General features: G+C 42.9%; 1 protein-coding gene across 2 annotated transcripts in view; it reads left to right on the forward strand.

Moving 5' to 3' along the window:
* LOC143018937 (PHD finger protein 12) overlaps positions 1–14,866 on the forward strand; it is a 59,404-nt gene that overhangs the window by 42,402 nt on the left and 2,136 nt on the right. For both annotated transcript variants that reach the window (XM_076174534.1, XM_076174535.1), the window contains exons 11-14: positions 4,078–4,326; positions 5,090–5,172; positions 5,293–5,499; positions 14,656–14,837. In XM_076174534.1, the coding sequence (XP_076030649.1) occupies positions 4,078–4,326; positions 5,090–5,172; positions 5,293–5,499; positions 14,656–14,837 (721 nt within the window). The remainder of the gene's footprint in view (positions 1–4,077; positions 4,327–5,089; positions 5,173–5,292; positions 5,500–14,655; positions 14,838–14,866) is intronic.

The following is a 14,866-nucleotide window of genomic DNA, read 5'->3' on the forward strand; positions in this document are numbered from 1 at the left end:
GATTGACAAAACTGCTATGTCAGCAAGAAATTTTCCAAAATTAGAGGATGCACCACAAGACAGTATAGCATGAGTCCACTTGTTGTGACAGCTCAGAGAGGACTAAAGCAGTGATAAATGCATGGGAGCATAATGGGTGGATGCCTGCATTGCCAGATACACAGTGATTTTTTGTAGACCATTTTACCATGTTGCCAGATCAAGGAAATATTTAGAGCTTTTACACATTGTTTTCAATAGCATATTAGATGGCCAGGAATGAGCCATTGTTCTGCTTATCTTCCAACCCCATCATCACTCATCAACCTCAGGAGGTGTAACCTAGAGTGGCTGGCACTCAGTGTGACTAATCCCAAGATTACTTTCTACTTCAGTATATATATATATATATATATATATATATATATATATATATACATATATATATATATATATATATATATATATATATATATATATATATATACACATACATACATATACCAAGGCTTTTTCCCCCTTCCAAGGGAGGTAGCCAAAAAGGGAAAGGCATAAAAACACTCCCACCCATTTCATCCCTAAATACACTCCACACCCCTCCCACCCTCCCTCTCATCTGAGCACCTCCTGGATGACGGGTCATCCCTGCACCCTGCCCACCGCCCTGGGTCAGAAGCAGTGTCGCAAGACACAGTACATCCACAGTAAGGCCGCTTCATTTAATCGGCGACCCCCCCTCTCCGTCCCCCTTTGCATATAAGGCGAGGAAGGGGAGAAATCCCTTCGGGCTGCGTCAAAATTTACTCACACATACTACCCCATCCCCCACCCCCCTGCCCATTCCTCCTCATGCAGTCACAACATCATCCATATACAACCATTCTCCACTCACCTCTGTCTTCCGTCCTCTCCCTTCCTGAACAGACATTCCCCTCTTCCCCAAAGCCCCCTTCACCCCATCCATCCACCTCATCCTAGGACGTCCCCTCATGTTCACTCCCTCCACATCTGCCTTCCATACCTCTTTTACTAGTCTTTCTTCACTCATTCTTTCCATGTGTCCAAACCATCCTAATATTCTTTCATCAACCCTATCTCCCAAATCCTTTTTCACCCCTGTTCTCCTCCTCACCTCCTCATTTCTCACCCTATCCAGCCTAGTAACCCCCACCATACTTCTCAGACACCTCATCTCAAACACATTCAAACTCCTTCTCTCTTCTTCTCTTATGTTCCATGTTTCTGCCCCATACAGTGCTGTTGGCACAATCACTCCTTCATACAGTCTCCTCTTCGCATCCATTCCCAAATGTCTATTCCTCATTACACTCTTTAAACCACCAAGGCATTTACTCACTTCTCTCAATCTACATTCTACCTCCACCTTCACTCCACCTTTTCCTGCTACACTTGCACCCAAGTATCTAAAACTATCCACTTCCTCCAGTCGCTCTCCCTTAATGTTCACTTCCAGTCTACTGCCACTTTCACCCCTTGTACATCTCATCACCTTACTTTTACCCACATTTATCTTTAGCTTTCTTCTATCACATACTCTCCCAAACTCTGCCACCAGCTTCCTCAATCCCTCCTCTGACCCTGCCACAAGCGCAGTGTCGTCCGCAAACAACAGCTGGCTCACCTCCCACTTTTCTCCATTTTCTTTAACCATCTCCAATCCCTGACCCACTACCCTAGCATTCACCTCTCGCACCACCCCATCCATGTATAAGTTGAACAGCCAGGGCGACATAACGCATCCTTGACAAAGTCCCACCTTTACTTCAAACCACTCACTCTCTCCATTTCTAATCCTGACACATATATATATACACACGAGGTCCATTCAAAAAGTATCCGACCTTGGTCCATAAAGAAAAGATTTGTGTACATTTCAAAACTTTTATTCAATCACCTTCAAAGTACTCCCCTTGGGAGTGCACACACTTCTCCCGGTGGTGCTGCCACTGCTGGTAACATCTCTGGAATGCCGAAATTGGAATGTTGTAGAGCTCTGCCGTCGTTTTTCTCATAATTTCCTCTCTCGACTCAAAGCGCTTCCCTTTAAGGGTTGTTTTCAGTTTAGGGAAGAGCCAGAAGTCACAAGGTGCCACGTCTGGAGAGTAGGGAGGGTGCCGAACAAGTGGAGTATTGTTTTTGGCCAGGTAAGCTTGGATTAGGTGGGCAGAATGAGCAGGTGCATTGTCATGGTGAAGTTGCCAGTTGCGCGCAGCCCACATTTGCGGTCGTTTTCGTCGCACAGCATCGCGAAGGTGTCGCATAACTTCCAGATAATACTCCTTATTAATTGTTTGTCCTGCTGGTGCATATTCATGATGCACAATACCACTGGAGTAAAAAAAAACATGTCAACATTACCTTGACGTTGCTCCGAACCTGTCGTGCTTTTTTTGGTCTTGGTGATGTCTGATGCTTCTATTGCGATGACTGAAATTTTGTTTCCGGGTCGTATCCATACACCCATGTCTCATCACCAGTGATGATGGTTTTCATGAAGTCAGAATCACTGTTAGCACAGTCAAGCAGGTCTTGTGCAATTTCCAGGCGGAGTTGTTTCTGCTGTTCCACCAGCAACTTTGGAACAAATTTTGCAGACACTCATTGCATGGCCAAATCTTTGGTTAAAATTGTATGAACTGATCCTGTGCTTATTCCTACTTCTCCGACAATCTCGTTGATGGTTATACGACGGTTGTCCTCCACTATTCGACGAACATTCACAATGAATTCTTCATTTCTGCTGGTGGATGGCCTGCCAGACCGTGGCTTGCTCTCAACTGAGGTTTGTCCTTGCTTGAAGCGGTTATACCACTCCTTTATCTGTGTTATTCCCATGGCTTCATTGCCAAAGGCTTGCTGAATCTTCTGGATAGTTTGCACTTGCGTATCACCAAGCTTGTGGCAGAACTTAATGCAATAGCGCTGCTCGATGCGCTCCGACATGTTGCATAAGGACAATAATCCGACGAGTATGTACTGGATGACTGCACTCTAGCCTTAACAGGTGGGAACTGGCACGCACTACAGCTTTTAAAATTTCCACGCATGCGCAGTAAGGGTGCCATCAACTGCCACAAAAACGGATTCCTGATTGGTAAATTATTTTTCCTTTTATGGACCAAGGTCGGATACTTTTTGAATGAACCTCGTATATATACACACACATGTAGAGCTGACAACCAGCAACTGCTTTCCTCCTCCATCTCCTCCTCCCCCTCCCCTTTCCCCTCCACTTTTCCCCTCCACCTTTTCTTATTAGTCAGTGATGTAGACATGATTGCATTTTTCCAGAAAGTGAAATAACAGTTACCGTTATGTCAATAATAATCATTACTTCACAGTTCACTGACAGAAAATCTACAGGCCCATGGCAGTTGGCACTGGTTGTCAGGCCCTCACATAGATCTCTCTGGGACGAAATGTGGGACTGTTGTCTGTGTTATATACTGGTGTGGAATGTATTTTTTGTCACAAGGTGTCAGTTCTAATGTGAAATGGTGAAGGAAATAGTCAAAGATGTAAGTGAAAAACCATGGGGTCAGTTCAGAGACTTGAGTGCCAAACTTTTGAGAGTGTTGATGGATTTCAGAGATGGGCAACAGAGATGTTTCTCTTTGACATCCATCTCCCAGAACCATCATTTCTGGGTATCTGGCATTGGTTCCAATTATGTTTATGGTTCAGGACTGAGAGAAGCAATGATGCCTGAGGACTTCTTCAGTGTTGAAGCAGTGCCTCAGATGTGAAGGGGAAAAATAGACAGTATTAATCAGAGCATCTTAATTTGTTGTCATACCACAAGAGAAAGTGTTGAATATTAGATAGTATTTAGTGTAATTGTGTATCAAAAGAGTTTATGGAAATTATTCTAACACTAGGTGATTTAATTAAAAGTCTGCAAATGAACTATTTTATGGTTATGTAGATGATCTTGTAATAGAAAGCATCAGATGATATTGTAGGATCACTAAGTTATGGACTGAATGGATGGTTCAAGGGGGTCACAAGTCTACTGCAAGAGAGTGTAGGAGCAACAGATTGAGTAATTGACTTATTGTTTATATTATTCCTTTTCAGATGTTTGTTTATCAAACCTTGAACAGTCTCTTATAGAAGTGTTGGCGCTTCAGAGATTACAAGAGCTCTTATGTCCACCTGAGTCTGAGAGCCCTCCTCCTTTAAAAACCTCTCCTTTAGCTGCCCGTGCAATTCTCTGTCCATTAGTGCCAGATATTAGAGTACCAATGTGCCGGCCTGATCCAAGTAAAAAGCCACCATGTAATGAACCTGTTCCAATGGCGTACAGAATATTGACCATTGGTAAAGGTAAGTTTTAGTAGTTATTGTTATTATTATTATTATTATTGTAATAATAGTATTGGGTGCATGTTATTGTGGGGTTAAGAGCTGCTAAGTAGCATGCAGCTGATACTTTAGGGTCTATTTGGGGCACCCCTACATACCAGAGCCACACATTTTGTCTGTGGTAGAGGAAATCTCTATTCATAGAGAAATGATGATACTTTATTATACTGGGAATGTCCCCCCGTTATGCTGTCCCCCCCACTCTTGTTACTGTCCTGTACCATTTCTGTGAATAGGAGGTTAGGGAATGGTTATGTGTGAATGATGTTTTGGCGCAGCCCTAAGGGATTTCTCCCAGTCTTCATTGTTACTATATGAGGGGACAGAGGGTGGGGGGTTGCTGATTAAATGAAGTGGCCTTACTGTGGGTGTGCTGTGTCTTGCTGCATTGCTTCTGACCCAGGGCGATGGGTGGGATGCAGGGATGACCTGTCATCCAGGAGAAGCCAAGATGAGAGGGAGCAAGGGAGGGGTGGAATGGGTGGGAGTGGAATTATGCCTTTTGACTTTGGCTACCTTCCTTGTAAAGGGGACAAAGCCCTTGGTATATGTGTGTATGTATATGTATGCCCTTACTACAAACTCACTGCCAAATAGGGCTTTGTCCTCTGCCTTAAGTTCTAGCCTGCTAAGCCAGTGAGTATCCCTATTGTGTTAGTGATAATGATATTATTTTTATGGATATATGTATATATATTTATACATGTATACATGTACTTTGCAGGGAGTCACAATCATGCAGATCTAAGCAAGTATGGGCACTGTAACTATGTATCACCGGAACATGCCTCATTATTTTATGATGAGGTACGACCTTAAGTTTATTTGTTGATAGATTTTGCCCTTATGAAATGTCATATATAGAATGAAGATTACTTTGTACATTAAGGTGGATTTTATTTTAATATATGATTGAATTGTTTTCAGAATACAGGTCATTTTGAGTTATTGAACTATAGTGAACATGGCACTTGTGTGGATGGTGTTATGTTCAAATGTGATTTTAGTGATCGGGGGTTGTGTCAAGCTTCCCCACCTCCTTTCATCCAACAAGTACGTGCAATCATCGACAAGAAGAGAGGGCAGCCAGATAGAGAACGTAGTAAAGCAGCCATGACTGATAGGCCAGGGCAGGTAAATATAAGCATTAGTTGTTACTGTATAGTTCTCTTATTTCCTAAATAGAATTTATCTTTCTTTAGCAGAAAATGTAGTTCATCTTCTAGTGCAATCAATCTGTTGACCTGGTTCTCGCTCACAGATCTGTGACTTCCCTTAAAATTTACCTCATATACAGTACACCGTCATTAACAATGGGGCTCCTACACCCTCATTAACAATCGGGCTCCTAAGGTACATATCAATACATGAAACTATCACTACTAATTTTTTGTCTGGTCAAGGACTTGTTTTGATTTTTTCTGTTCTGTTACCCAATTATTACAGTGTTTGAAACTCTCTCAGACCTTCTTATGTGTTGACTTTTGACATGAGAAAAAACATAGGGAATTCCTAGTTTAACTTTTTCCATTTAGTCTCTTTCTTTGATACATAGAGGAACACAGTTGTTGAATCCTTCACACACACACCCCTCCCTCCAAATTTTACAAGGAGATCAGAAAAGGAGGACGTGGAGCCTGAGAAATGGTAAAGGATAGATTCTGGGAGCCAGTAGAAATGAGTTATGTGGGGGGGGGGAGAAGAAGCTTCGTATTATTCCATTAGAAGTAGAGATCTTACTTTAACATAGTGAATGATATGGGGCTCTTGTCCCAAAACAGCCCTTGAAAGTGGTGATATGGGGCTCTTTCCCTAAACAGTCTCTAAAGTATTAACTGCATGCAAACATATAATTGGCATCCTAGTATAGGTGTGAAATGGGTTTATGAGTTGACTTGGTCACCCTTCAATGTGATGGGTGAGATGCAGGGATGACCTGTCATCCAGGAGGAACCAAGATGAGAGGGAGGGAGTAAATGGGGATGAAACAGGTGGGAGTGGAATTATGCCTTTTGACCTTGGCTACCTCCCTTGTAAGGGGAAATGGGAAATAGTTGTAAATAGACAAGGAAATTATGCAGTTTGAAGGGATGTTTGTGGCTGATCTCTAAAATTATGAAGTGGATGAGGGAAAATGGGCTATTGCATAATGAATGGTGGCCGTAAACCAGCTCCAGTTATTTGTCTTTGCTGTAGAAGCATTATGTCGTGTTGCATTACCTCTGACCCAAGCAATGTGACTGGGAACAGGGATGACTCTTCATCCATGAGATGCTGAAATAGGAGGGACATCAAATTGATTTTTGGTTGGGTATGGGATGGTAGTAGGGGGGGTAATTGTAATGATTGCTGCCTTGAGTTTTACTGCTGGGAAACCCACAGCCTCACAGTGATTGACCATGGTCCTCAGACCTTCCCATAGATCTCTCTGTAAGGAAACTTTGGACTGTTGTTTGTGTTGCATTATTGTGGGACTGTTTCTGTGTCACCAACTAAACATAATAGGAGGGGAGCAGTTGCTGTTTGTCACCTCTTCATATGTGAAAAGATGGAAGAAATATAGGTTGGCCAGAAAGCTTGCTAATGGACTTTTCACACCCTGACACTTTGCTACCAGTTATCTCATTACCAGTCATTTTGTCACTAGGGAATATTGCTAATAAGTCATTATCTACCTACCATTTTTAATAGAAATCTAGAAGGGGATGGGGGTGAGGGAGTATGTGTGAAAAATAAATTGATGCAGCCCAAAGGGATTTCTCTCCGTCTTCTCCTTTTCTGCATGAGGGGACAGAGAAAAGGGGCCACCGATTTAATGAAGCGGCCTTGCTTTAGATGTGCTGTGTCTTGCGGCACTGTTTCTGACCCAGGGCAGTGGGGAAGATGCAGGGATGACCTGTCATCCAGGAGGTCCCAAGATAAGAGGGAGGGGAGTGGAATATGTTAGGGATGGAATGGGTGTGAGTGTTTTTTTATGCCTTTCTTTTTTGGCTACCTCCCTTATTAGGGGGAAAAAGAGCCTTTGGTATATGTATGTATGTATTTTGTAACTGATTGTTTGTATCTGGTTCATTTATATGATCATTAATTGGTTGGCTACCTCCATTCAGGTCAGTCAGCTTTTGCATTTGTTGTGATTTATTGTGCTTCCTCTTCTATCACCCAACTACCAATTTTGTTCTGTCAGCTACTACTTCAGCATTTGTCAAGATATAATTTTTCTCTTCTGTTATCGTTTATTACAACTTGTGTCTCAATCTCCTCACCAGCTCCATAGCAGAGGTGGAAAAGGAGATGAAAGAGTATTGGGATGGTTTAGACTCATGGAAAGAATGAGTGAAGAAAGATTAGTTTAAAGAAGTGTGAAAGGCAGAGGTGGATGGAGTAAACATGGGGAGGCAATCAAGGATGAGATGGATGGATGGGATAAAAGAAGCATTGAGCAAGAGGGGATGTCTGTTGAGGAAGGAAGAGAGAAGACAGAAGATAGGGTTGAGTGGAGAATGGCTGTGTTTAGATGATTCTGTGATGCATGGAAGGGGATGGAGAGGGGGACAAAGAAGGTGGGTTGCTGATTAAATGAAGCAGCGTTGCTGTGGATGTGTTTTGTGTTGCTGCATTGCTTCTGACTTAGGGCAGTGAATGAGATGCAGGGATCCCTATCATCCACGAGGAGCTAAGATAAGAGGGGGAGGGAGGGGTGCTGAATGGAAGTGGAGTGGAGTGGATGGGAGTGGAATTGTGCCTTTGACTTTGGCTACCTCCCTTGTAAGGGGGGAAAAGCCCATCGTATATATATGTATGCAGGAAAAGGTGGAGTGAAGGTGGAGGTAGAATGTAGATTGAGAGAAGCGAGTAAATGCCTTGGTGGTTTAAAGAGTGTAATGAGGAATAGACATTTGGGAATGGATGCGAAGAGGAGACTGTATGAAGGAGTGATTGTGCCAACAGCACTGTATGGGGCAGAAACGTGGAATATAAGAGAAGAAGAGAGAAGGAGTTTGAATGTGTTTGAGATGAGGTGTCTGAGAAGTATGGTGGGGGTTACTAGGCTGGATAGAGTGAGAAATGAGGAGGTGAGGAGGAGAACAGGGGTGAAAAAGGATTTGGGAGATAGGGTTGATGAAAGAATATTAGGATGGTTTGGACACATGGAAAGAATGAGTGAAGAAAGACTAGTAAAAGAGGTATGGAAGGCAGATGTGGAGGGAGTGAACATGAGGGGACGTCCTAGGATGAGGTGGATGGATGGGGTGAAGGGGGCTTTGGGGAAGAGGGGAATGTCTGTTGAGGAAGGAAGGGAGAGGACGGAAGACAGAGGTGAGTGGATAATGGTTGTATATGGATGATGTTGTGACTGCATGAGGAGGAATAGGCGGGGGGGTGGGGCCGGGGTAGTATGTGTGAGTAAATTTTGACGCAGCCCGAAGGGATTTCTCCCCGTCCTCGCCTTATATGCAGAGGGGGACGGAGAGGGGGGGTCGCCGATTAAATGAAGCGGCCTTGCTGTGGATGTACTGTGTCTTGCGACACTGCTTTCTGACCCAGGGCGGTGGGCAGGGTGCAGGGATGACCCGTCATCCAGGAGGTGCTCAGATGAGAGGGAGGGTGGGAGGGGTGTGGAGTGTATTTAGGGATGAAATGGGTGGGAGTGTTTTTATGCCTTTCCCTTTTTGGCTACCTCCCTTGTAAGGGGGGAAAAGCCCATCGTATATATATGTATGCTATCATTTTTACATACATATACCAAAGGCCTTTTCCCCCTTATAAGGGAAGTAGCCAAAAAACAAAGGCATGAAAACCTTCCCTACCCATTCCATCCCAAAGTAAAGACTATCATTTTTATGATCGTTTTTAAAATTGGTTGGTTATAATCAACTGTGGTCAGTCAGCTACTTCTTCTGTATTTATTGAGATATATTTTTTCTCCCCTGCTATCACCCATGCCTCGTTTAGTTACTTTGACAAGAAATGGAAAGAAATTAGTAGATGATCTAAATTTATGATAAACACAAAATTAATAAGGATGATTCAAAACAGGTATTGGATGTGCGAGAATAGATTGTGTAAAGCCAGTGTACACACAATGGATTATGTAGTGGTAAATAGGATTATGATAGGAAGAGTTAAGGATGTACATGTGCTAGGGGAGAGGGCGGGGAATATCAGATCATTTTTTGGTGGAAGGTAAGTTGAGAGTGGAGGATAGATGGAGAAGGAGGAAAGGGACAAAAGGTAGGGAGGTTCTTAGAGTGAACTCCTTGAATGAAAAGGAAAAGGAGAAGGAGTACGAAAAGAAGCTGAAGGAGGAGTGGGAGGGAGTTAAGGATAGAGCAGATATTGGTGTGGAGGAGGAATGGGGATGGTTCAAGGAGGGAGTCTTAAAGTGTGCAAGGATGGTGTGTGGAACAAGAAGGACAGGGGGAAATAGAAGAAAGGGTAGTGAATGGTGGGATGAGAAACAAAGAAGGTTGTAGAAGAGAAGAAGCGAGCTTTCACAGATTGGTTACAAAAGAGGACAGGGGAGTCATATGAGACGTACAAAGAAAAGAAAAGAGAAGTAAAGCAAAAGGTAAAGGAGGCAAAGAGGAGAGCAGATGTGAAATGGGGTAGGAGTATGACAGAAAATTTTGAAAGTAATAAAAAGATATTTTGGAAAGAAATTAAAAGAGGAAGAGGAGGCGAATCAAGTAGGGAAGAAAAGGTTAAAGGTACAGATGGAGAGTTGATAATGGAAGAGATGGCAGTGAGGGGAAGATGGGCAGAATATTTTAGGGAGTTGCTGAATGTGAAGGAGGATAGGGAAGGAAAGATAGCTGCAGTGGAAAATACGAAGAAAATGAGAGTGATGAGTGAGGAGAATGGAGGAGAAATAAGGAAGGATGAGGTGAAGGCAGTTGTAAAGATGATGAAAGCAGGTAAGGCACCTGGTCTGGATGGATGTCATGCAGAATGTCTGAAAAAGGGAGGTTCAGTGATGGTGGACTGGTTGGTGAGATTATTTAATGTTTGCTGGAGAGAGGGTAGAGTACCGGAGGACTGGAGTAGTGCCTGTATAGTTCCTCTTTACAAGGGAAAAGGGGACAAGTGTGAATGTAGTAATTTCAGAGGGATTAGCCTGTTGAGTGTAGTAGGGAAGGCTTATGGGAGAATCTTAATTGAGAGGATTAGGAGAGGAACAGAAGGAGTAATTGGTGAGGAACAGTGTGGATTTAGGACGGGTAGAGGTTGTGTAGATCAGATCTTTGTGGTAAGACAGATATGTGAGAAAGCTATAGGAAAGGGGAAGGATGTTTTTTGGGCTTTTATGGATCTGGAAAAGGCTTATGATAGGGTAGACAGAAAGGCACTGTGGGAGGTTATGCAGATTTATGGGATAGGAGGAAAGCTTTTGGGAGCTGTCAAGAGTTTTTATGTGAGTAGTAGAGCATGTGTTAGGATTGGAAATGGAGAGAGTGAGTGGTTTGAAGTAAAGGTGGGACTTCGTCAAGGATGCGTTATGTCGCCCTGGCTGTTCAACTTATACATGGATGGGGTGGTGCGAGAGGTGAATGCTAGGGTAGTGAGTCAGGGATTGGAGATGGTTAAAGAAAATGGAGAAAAGTGGGGAGGTGAGCCAGCTGTTGTTTGCGGACGACACTGCGCTTGTGGCAGGGTCAGAGGAGGGATTGAGGAAGCTGGTGGCAGAGTTTGGGAGAGTATGTGATAGAAGAAAGCTAAAGATAAATGTGGGTAAAAGTAAGGTGATGAGATGTACAAGGGGTGAAAGTGGCAGTAGACTGGAAGTGAACATTAAGGGAGAGCGACTGGAGGAAGTGGATAGTTTTAGATACTTGGGTGCAAGTGTAGCAGGAAAAGGTGGAGTGAAGGTGGAGGTAGAATGTAGATTGAGAGAAGCGAGTAAATGCCTTGGTGGTTTAAAGAGTGTAATGAGAAATAGACATTTGGGAATGGATGCGAAGAGGAGACTGTATGAAGGAGTGATTGTGCCAACAGCACTGTATGGGGCAGAAACGTGGAACATAAGAGAAGAAGAGAGAAGGAGTTTGAATGTGTTTGAGATGAGGTGTCTGAGAAGTATGGTGGGGTTACTAGGCTAGATAGAGTGAGAAATGAGGAGGTGAGGAGGAGAACAGGGGTGAAAAAGGATTTGGGAGATAGGATTGATGAAAGAATATTAGGATGGTTTGGACACATGGAAAGAATGAGTGAAGAAAGACTAGTAAAAGAGGTATGGAAGGCAGATGTGGAGGGAGTGAACATGAGGGGACGTCCTAGGATGAGGTGGATGGATGGGGTGAAGGGGGCTTTGGGGAAGAGGGGAATGTCTGTTGAGGAAGGAAGGGAGAGGACGGAAGACAGAGGTGAGTGGATAATGGTTGTATATGGATGATGTTGTGACTGCATGAGGAGGAATGGACGGGGGGTGGGGTAGTATGTGTGAGTAAATTTTGACGCAGCCTGAAGGGATTTTCTCCCCGTCCTCTCCTTATATGCAAAGGGGGACGGAGAGGGGGGGTCGCCGATTAATTGAAGCGGCCTTGCTGTGGATGTACTGTGTCTTGCGACACTGCTTCTGACCCAGGGCGGTGGGCTGGGTGCAGGGATGACCCTTCTTCCAGGAGGTGCTCAGATGAGAGGAAGGGTGGGAGGGGTGTGGAGTGTATTTAGGGATGAAATGGGTGGGAGTGTTTTTATGCCTTTCCCTTTTTGGCTACCTCCCTTGGAAGGGGGAAAAAGCCTTGGTATATGTATGTGTATGTACACACATGTGGTGATAGTGAAAACAAAATTGTTACGACTGTTGGTGAGCATAATCACAGTGCTACAGCTGCAAGAGTGGATGCAACATTTTGATACATCAAATGAAAGTGAAGTCTGCTTCCACAAAAGATGCTCTTCACACTATCATATGTAACAAAACCACCAATTTGAAAATTTGACGCAGCCTGAAGGGATTCCTCCCCATCTTCTTTTCTGCATGAGGGGATGGAGATGGGGGATTGCCAATTTAATGAAGCGGCCTTGTGTGGATGTACTGTGTCTTGTGACATTGCTTCTGACCCAGGGCAGTGGACAAGATGCAGGGATGACCCGTCAAATAGGAGGTGCCAAGATAAGAGGGTGGAGGGGGATGGAGTGTGATAGGGATGAAATGAGTGGGAGTGGTTTTAATGCCTTTGGTTTTTGGCTGCCTCCCTTATAAGGGGAAAAAAAAGCCTTTTGGTATATGTATGTCAGACTATTATGGACAACTGTACATTGACTTGAAACATCATAAATGTCAAATTCCTTCACTGAAATTCTAATGAAGCTTCCTTGAAAAAATATAACCTCGTTCAACCCACGTGAGGAGCGAAAGAAAGTCTATAGATTTCCTACCAAACTTTAGCACGCATATCTTGACAAAATCAACCCAGTTGATTGAAGAAGACTCTGCCGAAACTGTAGAGATTAAAGTGTATCTGCTCCATCCAGGAATTTCCCTGTGCCACTATCTCCAACTGTTTGTCTTTACACTTGTTGAAATTGTTAAGATGATATGTTAGGATGTCTCTATATACAAGTAAGAATAAGATGTGTTGAGCTTTGTGTTAAAGGACATTCCAAACAGGAAGCTCAAAAGACATTTCCCTATTACTCAAATTCCCTTCACCCTATCCATCCATTCATCTTATTCTAGGTCTTCCTTTGAAGTTCATTCCTTTCACCTCTGGCTCCCACACTTTTTTTCTTTCTTCACTCATTCTTTCCATATGCCCAAACCAGTGTATTATTCTTTCATGAACCCTCTGTGCCAACTCATGGGCAGTTTAAAAAATGAAATATTCAAAACATGTCAATAGAAATTTTGTGATTATAATATATTCCTAATTATGATGTTACTGATAAGTCAGGATTATATTGAGAAACATGTTCAGTCTGAATCAAAAAAGTTTCCTTTATCATATTGTGATTTGTCAGAGTCTAAGTGATCTTCTTTCCTTTCTGTACATCATCATCATCTCCTCCTTCCATGCTCTCATCTTTCATACTTTTATCAGCAGACTGGTACAAGTTGATGTGTTGGTATAGGAGGCTGTGCATGTCATTGGAAAGATGAGAGCAAGGAAAGAGATGATGATGATACATGTATGTATGTATCATCATCATCTCCTCCTTCCTTGCTGTCATCTTTCATACTTTTATCAGCAGACTGGTACAAGTTGATGTGTTGGTATAGGAGGCTGTGCATGTCTGGGAAGGTGATTGTGACCACCCACCAGCCTCTTTCAATGTCTAAGTGGCAAAGGGTGTTACTTCATTGGAAGGTGGTACATCAGATATACCAAATAATGTGCATGACTTTGTTTATGGGTCTTGTGCACTTTTGTGCCAGTGGCATAATCGAAAGCATGTTGGTTTTGCATATACTTATGGGTTCCAATCCCACACTTCTCTTCAATTTCTAGCAGTGACTTTTAACCTGCCCCAACAGTCCAAGCACATAGGGCAAAGGTGACAGCTTTGGCTGTATCTCTGCACCTCTGGGCATATGCTTCTCACCTTGTACATTTAAGGCATGTGTAAAGGATTAAGTTTATTTTGATGTTGCTTGATGTAAGAGAATGAAGAGGTAGGGCAGGTACCAGTGAGCAGTTTTCCTTTCAGAAAAAATATATATAAGTAAAATAAGATAAATAAAATAGATAAATAAAATGTATGGAATTATATTAAAGTGTTTTGAAAGTGTGAGTGAAAATTGGATCTATTCTAGAGACCAGGTACTGGCCCATAGGGGCCACACCTTCAGGTTGGGATTTTAAGCTGCTATGGACAGTGGGTTGGTGGATTGTTCCTCTTTAGGGGCTATGTGCCTTTGGGGGTTCCTCCTTCCAACACCTCAGTGCTGCCATATGTAAGAGCAGATCCCCATCATGAAACATTGTGTATATTTCTTTCTCATACATGTACACATACGTGTATACATACTGATGAGGGTGGATAAAGAAGACATGAGTCTTGGTATCAGTTTATTCTTGACAGGTTTTGTCCTAAGCTTCTTATCACACCCTCTCATTATATATATATATATATATATATATATATACATACACACATACAAACATTCATACATACACATACATACATCAAAAGGCCTTTTCCTCAATATAAAGGGATGGCCAAATTAAAGCATATACCATCCCACACATTCTTTCAGTATTCAAAATTTGTCATATGTTACATATTCTAATGTATATTTTGTGGACCTTCTCAGATATTAATGATCTCCATCTTTGTTATACACAGACTTTAACCAGGTGTAAATGTAAAAGGAATAATTTCAAGATTTCCCCCTCCAACCCCTCTACTCCCCCTTCGTCCAAGTCAACCACTGGAGGAGTTGGAAGCAGTAGTAGTGGGAGTGTGGGGAGCACGGCAGGGTGGGAAGGAGGTGCGGTATTGCATCATGGGTCTCATGTTAAGTTTGGGTGAGTATAATCCTTATGTTATTTCTTAC

This window comes from Oratosquilla oratoria, chromosome 36, assembly GCF_046742065.1.
Source record: "Oratosquilla oratoria isolate Oo_2021 chromosome 36, ASM4674206v1, whole genome shotgun sequence".
In the NCBI taxonomy this organism is placed as follows: Eukaryota; Metazoa; Arthropoda; class Malacostraca; order Stomatopoda; family Squillidae; genus Oratosquilla; species Oratosquilla oratoria.